At 43.2% G+C, this 22,134-nt stretch overlaps 1 protein-coding gene across 19 annotated transcripts in view; it reads right to left on the bottom strand.

Moving 5' to 3' along the window:
- Nucleotides 1–22,134, bottom strand: part of PARD3 (par-3 family cell polarity regulator) — a 644,329-nt gene that overhangs the window by 198,865 nt on the left and 423,330 nt on the right. For 17 of the 19 annotated variants that reach the window (XM_029237263.1, XM_029237269.1, XM_029237268.1 and 14 more), the window contains one exon: nucleotides 10,789–11,020. In XM_029237263.1, coding sequence (XP_029093096.1) covers nucleotides 10,789–11,020 — 232 coding nt within the window. Of the gene's footprint in view, nucleotides 1–5,956; nucleotides 6,194–10,788; nucleotides 11,021–22,134 lie in introns of those variants that run through there. The other 2 variants (XM_029237276.1, XM_029237275.1) reach the window with 1 other exon arrangement.

Below are 22,134 nucleotides of genomic sequence, written 5' to 3' on the forward strand. Positions count from 1 at the left end.
CAGAGCCTTCACAGGACTAGGGGGCCATCCTGAGAGCAGAGCAGGAGGAAAGCCTTTTCAAAATCATCGTCGCTAGCGTTCCAGTTTGAGGGTCAGCTGTGGACAAGGGGATGTGGCAACTGGTAATTCTTAATTAACAGTAAAATTCCTGAGTCCTTAAGAATTATTTTGGAGAGAGAGAGGACCACAGACAGAATAAGCTTCAGAAATCAAATAGGAACAAAAGCCAGGTTCCAAAGGTACTAAGTTCCACGCTTCCCGCCTAGCAGCAGGGGTCTACATTTTCAGAGCACGCAGCAGCAGTGGCCACTTCACATGACAACCTTCACAGCCATCGCAGCTCCCACATGGGGTTGGCACAGCAGAACCCACAGGAAAAGGTTGAGGAGGCCGGGTGGCCCAGCAGAGGGGTGGAAACCTGCCCCTAAAGAGGGACAGGCCTTCGAACCCAGTGGCCCCGTCCTCACCCACTGGGTGGCCTCTGTAACTAGTTCACCTCTCCCAACCTGTGGGTTTAGTTTCTTCATCCATAAAATGGGGCTAAAAAGAGCACCTACCTGACAAGGTGATTCTGAGGATTTAAAGGAGTATTGAGAATAGTACTCTGGGCAGCCTGTCCACCGGCCCCAGGGCTCAGTGACTGCACGCCACCCAAAGGATGCTCTTCTCTTTAAAGTTGTACCGGCCGGCCCATCACCCCCAAAATCAGAAAGGAGGGCCAAGAAGTGGTCTCGGATGGACAGCCCTCTAAATTAACTGGAAGAGCTGAGACGGAGAGAGCTTAGGACAGAAAGCGGGTATATTTTCCAGTTAGTTTGTGTCAGTTCAGTTCAAAGTCTCTGTTCCTTTGTGTGGACAGAGAATGTAAAGTTGTTCCTTTAGTTTCTTTGTTTAAGGACTGGAATTGTAACATAAACCAAAAGATCGTGAGAAACAGAGATGCTGTTTTCAATACAGGTGAAAGATAAGTTATAAACATTACAGACATTGTGGAAGGAGAAACGAAGGAGGTGAGATGTCCCCATCTTGGTCAAGCCACACCTCACACTGGTCAGGACCATTCCAGGCCCCGTGGGGCTGGGAGGGAAAAGCTCCAGAGCGCCACCTAGGGGTGGGGCAGTCTGTAAACTAAACCTGGTGGGAGTGGCCCCCAGAAGGGGGAGGTCAGCCACCAGGTAATTCTCTCTGAGGCAGCTGTTCAGAGAATTGTGAAGAGTAAAACCAAGGTTCTGACTTCTTTTAGGGACAGGATCTTACGCCATCGCCCAGAGCCTGACATCTGAGGCTTAGGAAGACATCCATAGGGCAATGTTAACACTTACTCCTTGTTTGAACCTATAACCCCTCAACCATACTGCCCCCAGACTGAAGGCTGGGGCCTGCCCGACAGGACGACTTAACTTGGAAACTGTATCATCTTTTTTGCAAGTCTGATGGAACAGAAAATCCTTAAATCATTTATGACTACTAAGAGCAGAGAAAACAGTCACTTCCACAACAAACCAAAGAACATGATGTGCTCTAGGAGCATGAAAAGACTTGCTCCCTGGGGACCATCCCCTCAGCCACAGGCCAACTAGGGAGGTGATTTCATCTCCCAAAGGCGGAAACAAGCAGCCCTGCCCTGGTTCGGTCACTGCTCATAACATGCAAAACCACTCCAGGTAAAATTCCTCACGTGCACTGTCACCACCTACTCTAGCAATTTTATGGATTTTCTTTATCTGTTCACACAACAAACACATTGTCTTAGTCTGGGTTTTATCAGAAGCCAATCCTGAGACAAGGGTTCAGGGCCGTGGTCTGACGGAAGCTGAAGAAACTCTGGTCGGGAAGTGGCGATGGGACCGAGGGAAGGAAAGGCAGCCCGGCAGGACGGTTCCCAAGCCTGTTTCCACTGTGGGCAGGGAGAGTGATGCCGTGGGCAAACTCTGGGAGCTGGAGGAGGGACGGCCTCTCCACCAGTAACATGCACGGGGCTCCCCAGGGCTGATAAGCATAGATTCTGATGTCAGTAGACGTGGGGTGGGGCCTGCGATGCTGCATTTCTGCCAGGCTCCCAGGGCCTGCCGTGCACTCTCAGGGTTAAGGGCACAGACTTCCACCTCAGCGTTCTAACCCTAAGGCCGTGAGGCCTGGTACGTTCACATGGGCTTCCTTGGGTCATCGCTGACGCTGCTCTGAGCAGGCCTTGTTGCAGGCACTGCCGGCAGTTCTGCACCGCGGAGCTGGGGGGTCCGGGCTAGCAGGCATCTGGTACATTCCCTGGGCACTGACTATGCACCAGGCACTCTGCACAGCATGCAGCAGGGAAAAGGGGGTTAACAGTCCCTGACACTGTCTAAACCAGGTAAGTGGGATGGATCATATGTTAGGGGGTGGTGAGTGCAAAGGAGACAAAGAATGCCAAGAAGTGGGGCAGGAAGTGTCCCGTGGGAGAGAGAACAGTTTGCGGTGCTGGACAAGCCCCCTGAAAGCTGACACTTGAGTGAAGATGTTAAATGTCCAAGAGTGAACCCGTCTGTGACCGTCTGAGAAAAGATTATTTTGGTAGAGGGATGGGTGAGGTCCAAGGCTGGAGAGGGCCTGGCAGTTCAGGGAAGAGAGGCCGGGGTAGTCGGGGTGAAGTCAGCAGAGCAAAGAGTAGAAAAAATGAGGTCCGAGGGACTGGGGGGAGGGGTGGATCCTGTAGCATCCAGTGGGAGACTCAGGATTTCCTCTTTCACTCTGAAAGACCTGGAAGCCAACTGGGGGTTGAGAGGAGGGACGTGCCGTGACTCTAGCTTCGAAGTTCGAATATAGAGAAGAGAAGCAAGCGCAGGAGCAGGGAGTGTAGCTGGGAGACTACTGCCCAAATCCAGGAGGGGATGGGGATGCCGAAAAGTATGAGGATTACAGAGGTGTGTCAAAAACAGATCAAACGGGCCTTTGCTTTTGTACGTAACGGATTAAACGTGGGGTATAAGGAAAAATAGGAATCAAGGACTACTGCCCGCTTTTGGATCTAACCAACTGAAAGAACAGAGCTGCCATTACGTGAGAAAGGAAGACGGAGAGGAACAATCCGGACAAATGCCTGAGCCGTGCACGTTAGGTTTCAGGCGCCTGGGAAGAGGTAGCCTCTGCTGATCTAGAGTTCAAAGAAGCTGCCCAAGCGGGGGATGTGAATTTGGGAGTCATGCGCCAGCAGACTGTCTTTAGAGCCCCGAGGCTCTGTTTTCTAAGAATGCAAACGTTCTGTGTTGCAGAATACAGGAAAACAGACGGAGACAGAGGCCCGAGCTTGGAGCACTCCAATATCTGGAGGACGGGGCAGGTCCAGAAGTGGCAAAGGAGACAGTGACGGGGTGGGCAGGGAGAAAGGCGACCCCGGCAGGGTGATCTCGGAGAGGAACAGGAATCCACACACTGAAGGGTCCCGCGGACCGAGGAGAGGGTGCGAATACAGCAGGAAGACGCAGCAGGAGAGGCCACTGGTGGCCGGATGAAAACAGGCTTTAGGGAGCCAAGGGGGACGAAGGCTTCATTGAAGGGAGTTTAAGAGAGAACAGGAAAATGGAGGCAGCAGATAGAGACTGATCCTAGGGCTTGCTAAAGGAGAAAGGAGGAAATGGGAAAATGAGGGAGTACTTGGAAGGGGAGGTAGGGTAAGACAGACTTTTCTCTAAGGTGGAGGGTAGGACAGAGTAGATGATCCAGGAGGGAAGGGCCAGCATCAGGGTGAAGGAGAGAGAAGAAAGAATTGCTGCAGCGGCGTCCCGGCCTAAGTAAGAAAGGATCAGACAGCTTTGGGGGACTGGCCTGAGCTTAAGGCATGGGTGGCTCATCCGTTCTAAAAAGAAAAAAAAAAATGTAAGCAGAAAGGTTAACAGGAGACCATAGGTTATTTCACTATGATAGGAAATCTAACCCAGTTTTACTCTCTTGTTTCTAAACTGGCCATTATTAAACATAGGTCAGAAGAAACCCATCCAACACTCACTTATGTAAGAGGTCACGACCCCAGTGAATTCTTTAAAAGACTGCTGGAAAGGATCAAACAGTTACTTTTATATAATACTTTGTGGCTTGACGAAAATCCATTTAGGAATAACATGTACTTGATCCACGATATTTAATGTAAAAGATATATAGAGAGTCTCTAATGGTAACAAAAAACATTCAGAAAGAATATTTCCAATCTATGCTGTGGTAAATGTCATTAGCCAAGCTTGTCTTCTAGTGCAGTTTTCAACAGTGTGTGGTATTTACTTACACTGTGCTAGTAAGGGGTGAATAGTCACTAGCCTTCAATTTTCACATCAACTGCAGAAAAAAGATGCCATTTTCTACACAGTCTGGTATTGAAATTGACTTAGCATCTCAGAACTGTCAAAAATTTCTTTTACGTAAAGGCTTGCTTTACAGAGACTATAAAGTAGGTGTCATCCTTGACACTTGCATTCTGTATTCAGGCCGCGGGTCTCTGGAAAAGCAGCGTTAAAGAACGTCAGAAAAGGTCTTAGCAAGGCCCGGTGGTCACGCTGGGCGCCCCTCGGCTCCCTCTGCAGTCAGTTTCCACGCTGGAGATGTCAGAGGCTCTTTGCTTCAGCTAGAAGAATCCTCGCCAAGGATGCTATCAGCTGCCCTAGGACTCATCTTTGCTAAGAGGTCAGTCTGGCACTTACTTTCCTCTGTTAAAAACGGGAACCTGTTTCCTTTCAAATTAAAAGAAGCATATACTAAGTATTGGATTTACAAATTCAGAACTTACTGCAAGGAAACCTCCCAGTAGGTGTACTTAATATAAAGGACCGGTTCTCTGTCCAGGTGACAAACAAGGAAACAAATAAAAATATGCAAAACCGTTCTCTTCCAGCTCCTTCTTTCCCATGACAAAGTACTGCTCTTGTGTTTCTTTAAGCAGGCCTAATTTTTCTCCACATTTATTTTAACTGTGTCCCCTGAATCACCAGCAGGCTGCACTGGATGTCATTCAATTCTGCCAACGAGAAACCGGTCACATTAATCCACAGGGCAGTTGGGCCCGAGGCAAAAACCCACACGTCCTGCTCTTTCTGACGTGAGCAAATTGACACTGTTCTGTGTGCTTCCTTCCGGCAGCACCGGAGGGTTCGCTCAGCCGGGGCGGGGGCGAGGGTCGGGCTGCCAACTGCTACCAGGTCAGAGCGGAGGTGAATTCTTCTCACAGGCTCCCATCCCAGTACCGTACGTAATGCCACTTATGACATGGCTTTCCTCTTCATCATCACATTTCTCTTGGAGAGGGATGCAATTCTACCATTCTCAGGAGATAGAGCTAACTCTACAGTTTCTCTGAAATCCCAGGGGGCCATGAAGCATGAGGGGTTTGTGGATGAAGGCTTTGCTCTAAAGGAAGGACGGTCTGAGATCCACCTGCACGAGCTTTCACACCTGTGATGACAACACCTGGCAGCTCTTTCCAGGAACGTTTTTATAAAAGAGTGTGCACTCTCACTCCCTGGGGTCCCAGCAACCTCGGGATCATTATTTGCCAACGTCTCTCTACTTTTTCACCCTGGAAGAACTTGCTGGTTCAGCCATCCCTGAGCAAAGATATCTATTTTCTCAGCCCCCCACCCCATTTTTTTTTGTCTAAACTGTGTAACCCATCAAGGGAAGAACCTTTGCCAAAAAGTCCTTTTCACACTGGCCCGTTGGTCCATGGATGGATGGGTGACTATCCCAACCCACACACCTCATCGCCCGCAGACTGTTCCCCTACCTGCCTGTGTCCCCAGCTGCCATGTCGCACAACAAAACCAACCCGGTACACTGCACACTCTCAAAGCACCCATCCTCACGCCCGATGGGTGTGGGCGGGTGAGTTCTGAAAACACCCGCAGTGAGAACTCTGGTTTTCCACGATGAAAACGGGCCAAGAAAAGAGAGGAAAAAACACTTCTCTGCCTTGTCAAGCAGTAAACCCCCAAGCTTGACATCAAGAAAAGAAAGTCCCAGAGCGATTATCGTGGGTGTTACGAAACCATCAAAACTGCTGATGTCGTAAACAAAATCTGTCAACAGCCACTAAGAATTCATTGAAAGTAAATTTATTGTTTGTTTTAAAAAAAAAACAAAAACAAAAAACAGAACTGTGCAATATGTGCTTCTCAAGACATTTGGACTCTCGTTTGTTGCTCATCTCTTCTCGGGCTTCAGTTTGGCCAGGCTAAACGAGAAACACGGTACAGACACACGGTTAGTGAGCACAGGTAAGGGAGGCAACCGAGACGCGTGTTTGTTATTCTCTCAAACGCCTACAAGGTGCGAGCCAAACTATGACATCGAGTTTTAAAATCTGATCGTGTTCGCTGCGTTCTGAAGACGATTGTATTCTAAAAAGGGAAAGACAGCCGTATATCTGACTTCAACCAAACAAGCTTTCAAACTAAATTATCCTTTTCCTCGTACAGAACTCAATAAAACCGTGCTGTAGGGACCCAGGGAATCATTTTCAATGTAACTGGAGGATTCAGTTTTAACGGTAACAGTGCAACATGGCTTTTGCTTTAGTGGTCCAGGGGGCGGCAGGCCCTCGGCCATCATGTGTCACAGCACCACACAAAGCACCTGAGGCGTGAGTGGGGTCACGTCCAGGAACCTTCCGTCTCAGAGGGCAGGCAATTCCATGACATTCAAAAGAAAACGATTCTAATTTTTCAGGCAAAGTAGCATCGAATTACACTTATTCCAGGGCTGATAAAAGAGGAATACATAATTTTAAATGCTTACTGTCTGAGAATATCGTCCTAAATAAGGGATTTTATTATCTTATTGATTACTTCATTTTGGAGATGGAAACTCACACACAAACACACTGCTTAACAATGCTATTGCCTTCCTTTAAAAACGGGGGCATTTCAAACATTAAACAACAGATCTCTCTCCTTCTACGGCACGGACTCAGTTCCCTCTTTGGTGACAATTTCATACAATTGCAGAATTCTCAGAAATATTTTATAGTATTAAATTTGAATAGCCATGCATCCGAGAATCAGACATACACAAAGGCTCCACGTTTCAGACCCTCACGCTGCCCTGCACTTTTCATACAGAGCGAGCACATCAACAAAGTCAAGTTTACCTTTTTAGTAGAGAAACTCAGCCTTCTCAGATCCAAAGCCATTTTAAATCAAGGCAATGGGAGCGCCTTAGGGGCAAAAGAAGATGGAGTACGTACAAGGAGAAATTCATACAAACACGGGACACTTTACATTTGCCATTTGATTCCTTGTAGATTTAAATTTGTGATTTAAAAACTTGCATTAAGGCAGCTTTTGCACTTCAGATACTCCATAATTTATAAACAGAGGAGTGACTCATGTGACTCCCAACATTCTTTCCTAGAGCTGTTTATCAATAATTAAACTGTTTTTGTGACTACCATTCAATGCACGAAGTAGAAAACCATGTCGTCTGTATAGAACAACGAATAAAAATACCGACTCAAGGTGCCGTGGTTTCCTCTGGTACAGTTTTTGAGATATGGTACATCTATGTGGCCCTCATCAAATGTAAACAAAATCACAGACAACTTACAGGGGTGGGAATAGAGTGTGTTTTGGGGTCAAGGGGAGAGAGACGGTGGGCAGCAGAGCCTGCGAGCCTGTTTTTGGAAGGAAACCATATTATTATTCCCTCAAAAGACTAAAGGGGAAAAGCTCACATGCCTCAAAAGCTAGACTCCCAACATCTAATGCCCCTTACCCTTCCTTACCTTCTTCTTTCTGTTATAACTGAACCAGAAAACAGAAACAAATCATAGCAACACCCCCCAACACACACATACACACACACACACACACACACACACACACACACACACATACACACACCCCTGCTTTGTACTTCGGGCCTACGTTGGGCAGCTATACTTGAATCTTCTTACAAAGTGCTCTAAGAAATTATATGCACATACACGTTTTGATTAAGGTATTTTAAAGCAACGCTGCTAAGGGAATCACATCCTATTCTCCTCAAAAGAACAAAGAGGAAGGAAGAGACTAATTTTTAAATCTTACTATATTCCCCTCTGTTAATTAAAAAAAAAAAAAAAGGGAACATAACAGAATCAACCTGCAAGTCTATTAGTCTCAAATAATTAGATCCAGTAGGTATGGAAGGTGGTAAAAAAGATTTTGAAAAGTCTAACAATGCTTTAAGAGTCTTCTCAAATACTAAGGACATTTCATAATGCTGTGAAGGAGTTAGAGGCAATAGACAACCAAACAAAAAGCTTCTGTTAGTCTAATAAAGGATTCTCAACTTCTTTTCAAGGAGGAATACTCGCAAGCTTCAACCATTTCCCAAAGGGAAACCAGAGAGAAGACGGCCACATTCAAGGCAACTAGACAAGATTCTGCAACCTGTTAGGATAACTTTGCATTCTCCATGTGGTGGTATGTGGCTCTCCTGGAAGAAAAAGCCCTGTTTTGTGGAATTCATACACTTCCTGGGGTATAAGTACCCCCAACACGGCTGATTTTAAGCTATCAGCGTGTGGTATCAGCACCGTGCCAATACAGTGAGTGTAAATAACCTCAAAAGCAGAGATCATCATGAAATGTAATAAAATAATTAGGAAGTGATGAGTTTTGAGTTATTAATTACCTTTGATTTTTATAGAACTTATCTAATTTTTAATAATGGCTGTGTTTAACAATCAATTGGCAAAATTTCTAAAAACTGAACAATTGACCCTCGCAAGCCAACATGGGCTGACTCCAGCAAATTGGTCCCAGAAAAGTGTGGACACCCATGATTTTCTCAGTAGCCATTCTTAAACACTGGGAGACTGTGAGCTCAGTTTTTAGAAAATACCTTCAGTCCCTGCACTTAAACACAGAAGTTGACTTTTAAGAATACTCAGGCCTTTGAAGTTACAAATGGGTCAACTTCTTTATCACAAAGCTGGCTCTCACTACGTGTTAGAGGTATAATCTGTAGAATTTGATCTAGAGTAAACATCATACAGTGTTCTACAGAACTTTTAGTAAAAACGGGGCTGGGTTGGGTTGCATTCAGGGTCCCTTTGAAACAATATATATTTCCCCATGGTCCCCACACTCACCACTCCTCTGGCCCCAAAAAGAAAACTCTAACATAAAGCCTCTCTTACTCTGGAGTCCCAAGCTACAGAAAAAATAATGTATAATTAAAATAATGTATAATTTCTAAAATAATTATAAACAATCTAGAAGTTTACTTACTTTTTTATTCAATAAGAACAGAGCACTGAACCCATCAGATAAATGTTGGCCAATGAAGGAAACCTACAAGCCATTAGCCTTCAGGAAGACTTCACTGGGGGGGGGGGGGGGGGGGGCACCTGGAAGTGAGACTGGGCTCCAGGTGGGATGTGTATATCCTAGGGGAGGTTTCCTCTTACTTCATATTCTCTGATTTAAAGAAAACAGGGGTGCAAATTCCCTCAATGTTAATTGATAGACAACAGCTTTATTTCTGTGCATTATGTAGGTGCCTGATTACCTGCTGTCAGTTTGCATATATAGAGTGAGAAGCCCTCTGCCTAACACAGAAACTGAAATAAAGTGGCAGTTAGCTCAATTCCATCCGTAAGTGTTCGTGGACACGGAATATAAAGATGAAAGATGATCTGACTGCAAATGCATTCAGGAGGAGCGGTATATAAACAAGAAAAACTCTGGTGTGAAAGGATACAAATCCCAGTGTTCTGAAGCACTGAATATGGAAATGCGACCGTATTTAAATTAAAGCTGATACTGCCAATGGGCCGGGCTCTGTGTGATCTGTGTCTGTAGTTTACTTATTCCATGCACTTGACTTAGCCAGACATCCACAGGACACATCTGGTATGTGTGTAGCCTGCAGGCTGGGCCTGAGTCCTCGCTTCACGGCCTTGACTTATCTATAACTCCCTGAGTTATTGAGGTCAACCTCAGGACCATAAATCAGGAAATTCTATGAAAATAAAAACTCTTGTTCACATTTTGCAATTAATAAAAAGCTAAAAGGAAGGGATTCATAATGCAGGATAACTACTTTTTGAAGAGTCAAGGGGCTATGCCATCTGTTTTCAATTTTAAACCATCATCTTGATATGTTTAGGGGTTTAATTTATGGAACAATCAAGCAATCTTTATATTTAACATTAAATACCTGAATATTATAAATCACCTCCAATGAACGTTTATGGGAGAGTTTCAGAGCAACTTCTGAACGACTTGTCACTTTTATTGTGCAGCCACGATTTGTAAAAAAATGATATGCTAAGTAATCCTAGAGTATAATTTCGGGGCACAAAAACAACTGTCAGGAAACAGCCAGAGACTGCATTTAATGAAATCTTTACCGACTGAAGTAATAAGTATTACATTAATCAACACAGCTTAATTGAAGCTCTATTTGTAACATTTTTTTTAATTAGACTTGTTATTAATGAACCTTTATATGCTACCACTAACTTGGGCTCGATGTTCAACTTCAACAATGAACAATTGTTCACACGCACAAAAGAACAAACACGGCTGTGAGGGCCCTTTGTCTCTGGCCCTCCTTCCTCTCCACAGCTATTTACGTGGTTGGCAAGATAGCATCTTTCAGGCTCTTTAAAAGGGTCTGAGATAGTTCAAGTGCAATCCTTAAGAAAGTAAAAACACAGCAGCGAAGCCTGGGAACTAGAGAAGCATCTCCACTGACCTCAAAGACAAGGTCGTCAAAGCTGTGCTTGCACTGGGCTGGCACTCACACGGGGGCCGGCTGGCCCTGGCTGGCAGCACCTACCTGAACATGTCTCCCAGGCCCCTCAGCTTCCCCTTCTTGGCTTTCATCTTCTCCTTCTCCTTGTCTCTGTCCTTCTTCTTCTCTTTGCCCATTTTCTCCTTCCTCCGATCGGTCTTCTCGCCTCTCTCTTGGTTTCCATTCATCTGTCTCTCCAGAGAGTGGGAAGGCTGGTCGCTGGCTGTGGAGACAGACTCTCTCCCTGATCTTGAACTTTCTTCCGTGTCTTCTTCCACTTGGAAGGAAACAAACACACAAAAAAGATAAGGAACACAGGGAACCAAAGGGACAAAAATAAGGAGGCTGCAAGTCGTGTGAGGGTTTTCTTTCCACATTTCCAACTAGGCCTGCAAGGATGCTTACTTCTGAGTAGAATTAGAATGAACACGTGAATGAGAATGAGCGCGTGGTGTGGATGATAACTATGCACGTGTGTGCTCCTGCGTGAAGATGATGGGCCAACGGTAAGAGAGTAACGGTAACAGTAATAGTAACAGTAACCGTAATCTGGCTCCTGGGCCGGACGGATTCTCTCGCGTTGACATAGAGCCTGTACTGCTGGGGGGATAAGCAAGCCCTCATCACACAGCCAAGCCCAAGGGTCCTGTGTACCACACTGGCGAAATGAAGACAAGCAGCCCCTCGCCAAGAGCTTCCTTTCCTCTTGGGTGAGGATGATGTAGCTCCACCCCAGCCGCTGACGAATTGGTTCAATTGCACCACTCCCTAGTCAGCACACCAATGTCAGCACAGGACTCCTTTCCTCAGCCTCCCAAATACGTATGACCCTCTGTGATTTCTGCGTAGAGGAAACTGGATCTTCACAGCCTAACTTTTCCTTATATTGTCATTCAAAGGCCAACGTCATAAGCCAACGCTCCTGTATGTTCTAATCCAAAATAATTTTGCATGTCGGTCGACACAATGGCAGGTGAACAGAGGCGGATGGAGACACGAAGGCATAAATCCACAGCCTCACACTCCTCTGAACTTTGCAGATAAAAGCTCTGCTTAGTGATAACGATGTTCCATCCTTTGAAGCAACACTTAGTAAGCATATGGTCCAAGGGCATACCCCCAACTTTTTGCATTTGAAAGAATGACAAGTAACTAGAGTAGGTTTCTACCTACAAAAGAACTTTAGGAATTTCTATATTAAGAAGCAACAGATGCACACATCAACAGCCATTCTCATAAAGCTTTCTCCAGATTAGCTGCCTAAGCTGTTCTTACAAATATATTGATAATAAGAATTATTGGGGTTCCAGATTACCCCTTGAAATCTGAGGTCATTTTCCCCCTGCATCAACAAATAAAGTATGAATCAGTGTTTTTCCGCTTCTTCTAACAGAGAAATATATAAGACAGTTAGAAATCTTTCACAAAGAACTGACCTCTAGATCAAATTAATATATCTTCAAAGGAAATTCAGCCTTGCCTCTCCACCAGCACTTGAGTTAGCAACACACAAAATCAAGAGCATAATAAGACCAGTTAAAACAATACTAGTATCAATTTATTTACAAAACAGAAACAGACTCACAGACTTGGAAAACAAACTTATGGTTACCAAGGGGGAAAGGCAGGGGGAGGGATAAATCAGGCATTTGGGATTAACATACACATACTACTATATATAAAACAGATAATCAGGGGTTCCCTGGTGGCACAGTGGTTAAGAATTTGCCTGCCAATGCAAGGGACACAGGTTCGAGCCCTGGCCCGGAAAGATCCCACATGCGTGGAGCAATGAAGCCCGTGCACCACAACTACTGAGCCTGAGCTCTAGAGCCCACAAGACACAACTGCTGAGCCCACGTGCTACAACTACTGAAGCCCGCGCGCCTAGAGCCTGTGCTCCACAACAAGAGAAGCCAGCGCAACGAGAAGCCCGCGCACCGCAACCAAGAGTAGCCCCCGTTCGCCGCAACTAGAGAAAGCCCGCACACAGCAACGAAGACCCAACACAGCCAAAAATAAATAAATAAATAAATTTATAAAATAAAATAAAATAAAAATAAAAGATAATCAACAGGGAATAAGGAACTCTGCTCAATACTCTGTAATAGCCTATATGGGAAAAGAATCTAAAAAAGAATGGATATAATGTATATGTATAACTGAATCAACTTGCCATACACCTGAAACTAACACAACATTGTACATCAACTATAATGTAAAATAAAAATTAAATTAAAAAAAAATCTTAGTATCTTTGTTCTGCTATTAAACCCTCACAGGTCATAGAAGATGCTATCAAATGATGGCACAACCATAACCAAGTAATTCAGTTTTTTACAAAGTGCCAATTATTTAACATAATAACAGAAAAAGTGTAGAATTCTTTTGTTTTCACATCTGATTAAAAATACAAGCCAACATATTTCCCATCCCAGCAGGTCATGCCCTGGGTACAGCCAAAGAGTAAAAATACCACTGTGTCTAAATCCGGAAGGTACTTTGGAGGTCATTTAGACCAACCTCTTCCATTTCTTGCTGAGGAAACAGAGAGATTTGGGGCCAGCACACCGCCGGTGTGGGGCTCACTCTACTATTTTATTCTGGTACAATTGTACCTCAGCCAGACCTTCATGCATTTCTTTGATCAACTCTGTGATTGCTCAATTCCACACTTCATACAGCATGGATGTTGGTCATCTATCATCCAGTCACTCCACAGTCTGCCCAGAAGATCATTCCTGCAGCCAGCACTGCATCTCAAGAAACCCACTGTCAATCCTGTAGTCATTCAGCTCCGTGACTTGTAGTTGCTACTGAGGAAATCACTCCAGAAGCTCGATCAAATGTGCACAGGGACTCGAGGACCGGCTCCCAACCACAGAGATGAGCAGAAAGGCTGGCCTCCCTCTGCACTGGGGTGTCTAACTGGAAGCCACTCTCCTCTTGCAAGAGACAAGGCAGCTTTTTAAAAAGTTGCTTCTTTCCCTCTCTGTCAGTTCATATGGAAAAGGAATTGTGCGGGTTTGTTAGAGAAACCCAGTTACAGCTTTCAGATGGGCATTGCTAGTGAAAATCCATAGCCTTACAAATAAATGCTGAGTTAAGGCTGTCATTTTTGTGTGGTGCACAGAGAGCAGGGAAAGACTCCTGGCCCGGGGGGCTTGCTGTGTAGCCTTTTCAAGGGGCATTCCCCAAGAAAATGTAAATATAGCTTATGCAGGGTTGGAGCATCTTGTCTGAAAACACCCTTGAACTTGGCTGTGCTCTAAGTGATGGTAAACCATGGCTTCCACATTATGGGAAATGGGTGTGGCCTCAACTTTGAGGTAATGGACCAAATCAGGATAAAACAGTTCTCAAAAGTTCCCAGGAACTACAAAACCTAGGTGTGTCTACTGGTACGCTCAGTACCAGATAAATGGATGCTGGTGATTATTCTAAAAGTCTCGCAGACAAAACTCCTTTTACCTATCCGTCCGTAGTGTTTTGTACAAACTTTTATTATTGCACTTCTCATATGATACGATCACAGATCCGTTTCCCATTCCCTAAACTTCTAAAATGAGGACTGCTGAGCAGACGGTGGCTGCCCGTAAATGGCTGTTTAACTGGAAGACTACTGGTGAGCCTGACTTGTGACTTTATCCCAACCAGACAAACTTTTATCCAACCTCTGCACATCACCATCCTCTAGCTTCAGAACAATGTCTACGCTCCTCTAATGAAGCCTGACAACACATGCCACACCCCGGTAACAGTAACCCCAGGAAGGCCACTGTGCTTGGTTAAGCTCTCGTCAGTTTCTGGTAGAGTTTTTACGCTATTATTGTTTGGGCTCTACGTATTATCCAGTGGCTTCCCTGGCCCCCTACAATGTCTGAGACTACAAACAAACAAAACAAAAGAGCTCAATACATGTAAAAGACTTCGTCTTCCACTGGGACCATTGTCATAAATCATGAATGGAAAGATCAGTAGCGATTCTGCTAGTTTTCTGCCTAATAGTTTTGGGAGAGGCACGTGGGACATATGTCTGCTCTTGGCTCCGTCACAGGATAAAGGCAGCGCGTTCACAACGAACTATATGCTGAAGTCACATTTGTTGCCAATTCCTTTCATATTCACAATCATTTCCTGGTGTACGTAAAACAACTTATTTTCTAAACTGGGTGAAACAGAGAAAATTAGTATTAAGTCACTGATTAACTTCAGGTTTTGTAACCTCATTTTATAAAATCAAAACTCCTCGCTCAGTTTCCTGCCCCGAGCAAGTGGACTGTTTCACAATCGTACTTTTGCACATTTGAGAATTCTTTATGTTTATTCTGAACATTCTGATTTAGATAATACACTATCACAGAAACTCTTCTGGGGGTGTGCTGATGTAACGAACCCCTTTGAATGCCAACTAATTAAAAATATTTAGCAATATGTGCCTTCATACGCATAAACATAAGATGTTCTTTTAGAGTATTACATTGTGTACGCTTCAAACGCTAAAATTATTTGATAGAGAAAAATAAGAATCTCACTTTACCCCATCCCTATGCAGAATTACTGTGGTTTTTAAAAGCTTAAGTAAATTGGTGACACGTGCTTACTTTTTTTTTTAAAAAATGTATGTATTCAAGGTCACTGATAGGCAGATTTTGTTTTCAGTTTTAAAACCAGCCTTTGTACATTTAACACTAGCTTTATAATAAGGTACATAAAATATTTTTATTCTCTTAAACTGCAAAAGATATTCAGATAAACAATTTTTCAAGTAAGAAAAGTACTGGTAACATACCATCCGTAAATGGCTTGATTGATTGCGTTCATACAATAAACTACAGTGCACAGGCTAGTCACAAACCTACATTTAGGTAATTGACTATTTTAAGTGCTATATAAATTTTACATTTTTTCTGTTTAATTTTGCTCTTTGCAGATTGTTTGCTTTCCTCCTGCAGACAGTCTGCACAAAGAAAGATGATTACCTCCTTCCAAACAAATGGAAATTTCTATTTTTGACTAACGTTTCTGCTCTGTGCACTCCAGTATCAGCTACTTTCCCGTGTGATTACCTATAAAAACAGATACTTTCAAGGTTCTCTTTTTAAAGAAGGTATAGCGCGAAGCTGCTTATTTTTCTTTCAGGCAGCACATTCTATAATTAAGACATACCTAATTACCGTGTTTTCAACAGATGCAAATACAGCTCAATTAAAATTCTAGTCCATGCGACAAATTCAGCTACTCAGTTCTGCAAGATATCACGTTAGGACTGGGTCACCAAGAAGTTTGGAAAAGACTGAGCACGTACATGGTAAGGATTATGGAGAAAATGACCTTAGGCGTCAATTGAACCTCAAAGTTCTGTAGCTTCTGCCATAAATAAACACTTCGATCTCGTCATCACACACATTTCATTGTCAACAGTTGACTCTAAGCCACATGGTCTTTTTTTTCCATTGAGGAGCAATACTACTGTTGGGACTGTAATGATCTCCATTGCTTGCTTATCCCAAATCTACTTCTCCATTTCTTCTTCCTAATGAACTCTGATTGTGTTCAGGAATGCAACCCAGCTTCAAGGGGTGAATTCATTACTAAATTTATACCAACCTATGGGCCCCTGCCCCTGTTGATTTATTAGTCCAATGTTATTAGTCCAAGAATGGCCCCATCACCCCGAATGGACATATTCCATGTGTGGGGAGATGGCTCACTCCCTTCAGTTGGACGTAATCAGGAAAGCACGAGGCCTCTGAGCCCTGCAGTTACCCTCGGATTAAGCTGACTTGTGGACAGTGTGGCAGAAGGGTCAGAAGGATGGCGGGGCTTTGATAACACCGTGAGGCTGTGGAATCAATAATCCTGGAAGCTACCCAACTCTAGAACCAGTTATGTAGGACAATGTATTTCCTCATGGTTTGAGCTGGTCTGAGCTGGGTTTTCTACTAAATGCAGCGGAAAGCATCCTAACAGGTACATTATATAAATCAAACTTTAGAGCAGCTGTGGAATAACCACAGTACTATTTATCACAAGTGTAAGATTTAGCGGTTAATGTCACTCTAGGCAGCTTTGACAATCTTACTAGAATTATTTATTCAGACTTGTTACTAGTGTTAAATGAATTGGTACAAACATCCAGAGAAACACAAAACAGAGGAATACAAAATGAAAACGACAGCATTACTTCTTATTTGCCAGTGAGCAAGTACTCTTCTCCGAGGGCATAGCTCAAAGGAGTGTTATTAAATATTTGTTGAGTGGACTGAACAAAAGAGCCCATCATATGAAAACCATCCTTTACTGTTCCCTGTTTAGAAAGAACTACTCTACGAATTAGAAATATCTAATAATAGAAGCACATATTCTTGAGTAATTTCCAATTTACTTTGGAAGACAAAGGATTAAACGTAATAACTGGACACAGGATTACGCAGTCTTCAGAATCTATCTGCTTAAAATTTAAAATGAGTGAGTTAAAAAGTGAGACATTAGTAATTGGAAAATTTCACTAGACTTAGCAAATCCACTGACCACTACCAATTTCTACTGACTAATGTTAGGTAAAATACAATGTACTAAAAATAAATGAGGACTGAACTCCCAGGCACTGCAAATCCTGCATAGGATTTGAGAACATTTTATTATAAATAAACTAAATAGATATACATATATATTTTTATATACGTATACACATATTATTTTTGTTTCTTAGTTTAGTTGAATATTTGACTTTGGAGAAGGAAGAAAAGATGTAAGAAATGAACAGCTAGTGACACAGATGGTACTGAATAATAGGATCTGCTTTCCTGGACCCTGACTTTTAACATTAGAATGATGAGCTTTTGGCAATGGAAAAACTTAGCTTTTTCAGAACACTTAAAAAAAAACACATACACACACAAAGCTGGCAAGAAGAATTAAGAAGCTTTTATACTAAAATGTGGGGTGGGAGTAACAACTGATATTATGAAGAACAGAGAACGTGATGGTGAAAGGAGAAAAAGCCATGAAGGGAGTGGGTGAGTTTATCAGCAGGCTTAGAGAAGGGTTTTCAGCAACTGGAGGAATGTTCAAATAGATGATTCCTAAAACCCACTCTTCTAAAATTAGATTTATTTCATTAAAAAAAAAAAAAGCCAACCTCTTAGTTTACATTGGGGTAAGGAGTAGAGAGACAAAAACAATAAAACCACACTTCCAAAGAGTTTAAGACTTATCAAAAACCATTCTTTACTTCTACTTCACAGTCTAAAGTTTTCTTTAATGCATCCCTCCAAACAAACAGGTAAAATGTTCCTGAAGATCCTGGTAGAATGCCACCTCCACTATCCCCCCTGCCCAGGAGAATGCTGCAGAACAAATACAATGAGGATCACACCCTCCATTTTCCGAACGCTTGCAAATTTGCTTTCAGTGTATAATTGATTTTCACATACAAACGATGGTCCACAATAGACACTGTTTCCTGTGCACAGGGGACAATGTATAAAGAAGCTGAACGCTTTCCTTTCAACAAACCCAATGGGCTGGCTACACAATGAAAATGGTAGCACTCATAACCCTGCTGTTGGAATTGCCACTAAGAATTTTATTTTTATCAAGGACTGAATTGGTGTCAAATGTATATTTTAACAATATACAAAAAAATGACGGTGCCAAGGAAAGAGTGTCCAGCCCACTGCTCTGACCCTTTTAAGTGAAAAAACGAAAACAAAAATAAATAACAACATAAAAATGTGCAAATGTGATGAAACAGTGAATGGAGAGCAGTGCTCTGTTTTGCTATTTACTGAGAAAGCAAAACAATTGTCCCCTAAAAGCCAGTTTTCTTAACTCCCATGCCCTACAATCCAAACTGCGAGATCCACAAAATTTCTTAATGTCAAAAAAAATATTTTATATTAAAAAGTCTCAGATACATCTATATACAGATTTTTCTTGAGTTACGATGGGGTTATGGCCTGTTAAACCCAACATAAACTGAAAATACCGTAAGTCAAAAATACACTGAATACATCTGACCTGCCGAACATCATAGCTTGGCTTTGCCTACCTTAACTGTGCTCAGAACACTGACATTAGCCTAAGTTGGGCTCAGTCATCTAACACAGAGCCTAGGTTACAATAAAGCGTTGAATGTCTCCTGTAATTTAGTGAATACAGTGCTGAAAGTGGAAACCAGAACAGTTGTCAGTGTATCAGTTGTTTCCACTTGTGATCACGTGGCTGACTGGGAGCTACGGCTGCTGCCAGTGCCCAGCATCTCCACAGAGGATCTGCATATCACCTGCCCGGGAAAAGATCCCAGTTCAAAGTGAGATGTACGGTTTCCACTGAACGCACATCACTTTCGAACCATCGTAAAGTCCAAAAATCCTAAGCGGAACCATCGTAAATCGGGGAGCGTCCATGCCCAGTTGGGGCTTTAGAAAGTCAAAGGAAAACTAGATTGCTTGGGAACAAGTGTCTTGAAGAAGGAAGATGACAGTCCAATGTACACAAGAGGGTAGGGGACAGTCAGGGTAGTGAGAAGATAAGCCTCACAGACAGTGCATGGTCTGGGTGAGAATGCACACGGGAGCTTGAAGGACTGTGAAGACGGTGTGATCCCAGAGCTTACTCAGCCAATGTAGAGACAGTCGGACCAGTTAGGAGATCCTAATAGTAACTTCAGATATTAAAAAATGAGGATGGGGGCTAGATTGGGCAGAAGGAGAGAAATTAGGAGATTTCATGGGGGAAAAAATAAGAAACCTCGGTAATGGAGTGATTACACAGTGAGATGACGATTCTGAGTTTCTGGGCCTGGAGGTACTAATGAGAAAAATCACATCATCATCCATCTTTACATGTGAGACACTAAGCATGTAAACGCAGTCTCTCCCTTTCCTCTGGCTTTGCCAAGCATCATTACTCACCTGGAGCCTTGCATTACGATCATAGAACCAGTCTTGCCACCAACACTGCTACTTACCATCCCATCCCCAATAAGCCATCCCATACAGCCCTGACAAGCGTATTCCTTTACTTGAAATTCTTCAAATGCTCTTTAAGGTCCTTAGTATGAACAAAAATGATTTAAACGAGGCTGTCTGTGATCTGTTCTCTGACTACGTCTTAAAACCTCACTCCTCACCATGCCCTCACCCGCAGCGCATACATGAGCCTAACAGGATGATGGCGGTCCAGAGGTGGTCCTGGCTCCCTATGTTTCCTACGCACCCACTGAAGACCACTCAAGCAATATTACTCATCTAAAACAATACCTCTTCTGGGAAGCCTTCTGCCACCCCACTCAACTTCCACATGGGCTGAGTGGGTCCCCCACGGTTTGGTGCCGTGGTAACCTGTGCACTACAGTGGCCCTTAACCATTAACCACACTGCTTCTCAAGCGTCAGTTTATCCACTGGGTTGAACCACCCACAGCCCCTCAGGGACTTAGAGCTTAAATATCAGATTTTAGGTACTACAACTCATTCATACTCTATAGTAGTTTCAGTGTAATGGCTTATCCCACTCAGAAATTTGTTTAATATTCTAGAAAACTCACAGGACTACAAATCAGAAGGCATGCATTCTATGATTTTGTTCCTAAGTACGAACTTGGTCATCTATTTACATACTTTTTCCTTATTAAAAAAATGCTTAAAATGAGGATTCTATAATTCAAACACTTCAGATGTGACTTTTCATCATACTTTTAGCTTAACTTACTTTTCACTTAGAAAAAGAAATGTAAGGAATAGATAGCTTCAGCTACTTCACATGCTCACACCTCTACTGCATTCAGAAATTTCCTAAAAGCAAAGCTCCTTTTCTTAAACTGCAAGAGATACTTAGGTATACAAATTGGCATAAGAGGATAAGACAGGTTATTCTTATTCCCAGCCCTTCAGAACAAATATTTTTTATAGATCAACACCCAATTATCCATTAAGATAGATTAATCAAATGGGAAATCTTTTACAAAGTACTTCGACTTTGAAACCCCTATACTGAATTCTTCCACTACAGATGAACAGTAACCTAATGGGGTGTCTTAAGATAACAACCTAGTTTGCATTTTTTTTGCTCAAAATGTAATGACAAAAGGTGGCTAGAAATGTGGAGGATGCTGAGAGTAGAAAGTCTGAGATATTCATGCAATATCCTATTTAAAGCTAATAAAATAAACAAAAATTCTCCTGGAAGCTTTCAGATTAGCTGATTTACTAACATAAATTCAGTTTCTTCAAATCTCATACTGCTAACCTAAGTTATGTATATTTTAGAGCAGTGCTTTTTTTCTGATCTGTTAAGAGTACTATAAGAAAGTAGGAAAGCTACTCAAAAGCAATCTGTCTCTATGTTTTCAAGGCATACAGCTCTCACATTTAAAATTGTAAACTGGATAGATCTTAAAATTGAGAAGTACAATTAATAGGACAGTCTTTGGTTTTGTTGTGTTTCACCTCCTTGACCCAGACAAAAAGCTGTTACTGAATTGACAGTAAGGCTGACAATTTGGCAACTTTTAATAGAGAAAAAAAAATGGGACTCTATATTTTCAAAAATAAAACAAAGCAATGTTATATAGCATCCATGTTCTTGGTTTCAAGAGAAACTGATTTATTATGGGGGATGTAGGAGCTGCTTGCTGGGAGCCAGGCGGGGAGTGTGATTTGCATAGAAGAGGGAGCAGATTGTAGATGCCCTGACCTGTCAAACACAGGTAGGACCTCGGAGATAATGGGTCCCAGAATACAAAGCTCCATCTTGATCCAGACAGACACACACAACATGGAGAGGCCAGATGGATTAAATGAGAGACAAAAACACTGGCTTCTGCCATCTCCACAGGAAGCACGTAAGTGTTACAGAAGATGACAGATACCAGATACCACATGGATCCCGCCCCAGTCTCTTGGCCCCCATTGTTGTGTGCATGCCACAATTTCGATGCTGCTGAGAAGAGGCAAGCCTGTTCCGAGCCATGAAAGAGAGTCACCGGGGAGGACCTCGACCCGACTGACAACAGCATTCAACCAGGCCTCTGCCTAAGCGACTTTCCTGTAGAGTGGGAAAGGGCTGCACAGGACAGAAACAGGCAGCTGGGTGGTACGGGTAATGCCGCCCCCATGTTTCTAGGGTGCACGGACTGCATCCTCACAGGACAGCCATCTAACAAAGACTGTCTGCCCAGACAGGGTCCTCTTACAGAGCACCGCTCAACAGTGACTCGGCATCTTTAATTTAACGGCGGCCATAACTGAGTCCCCTGAGTCCCACCTCCGTAAAAGAAAGGCCCTTGTACAAGGTCCTTTCTTGTACGGAGTGTCCCACAGAGCACGAGGATGGCAGGGTCTAGACATGTGGCCGGGGACAGCTCCCATATGGCAAGGATGCC

The sequence above is a fragment of the Monodon monoceros genome, unplaced genomic scaffold (assembly GCF_005190385.1).
Source record: "Monodon monoceros isolate NGI ecotype Baffin Bay Population unplaced genomic scaffold, NGI_Narwhal_1 Super_Scaffold_21, whole genome shotgun sequence".
Classification (NCBI taxonomy): domain Eukaryota; kingdom Metazoa; phylum Chordata; class Mammalia; order Artiodactyla; family Monodontidae; genus Monodon; species Monodon monoceros.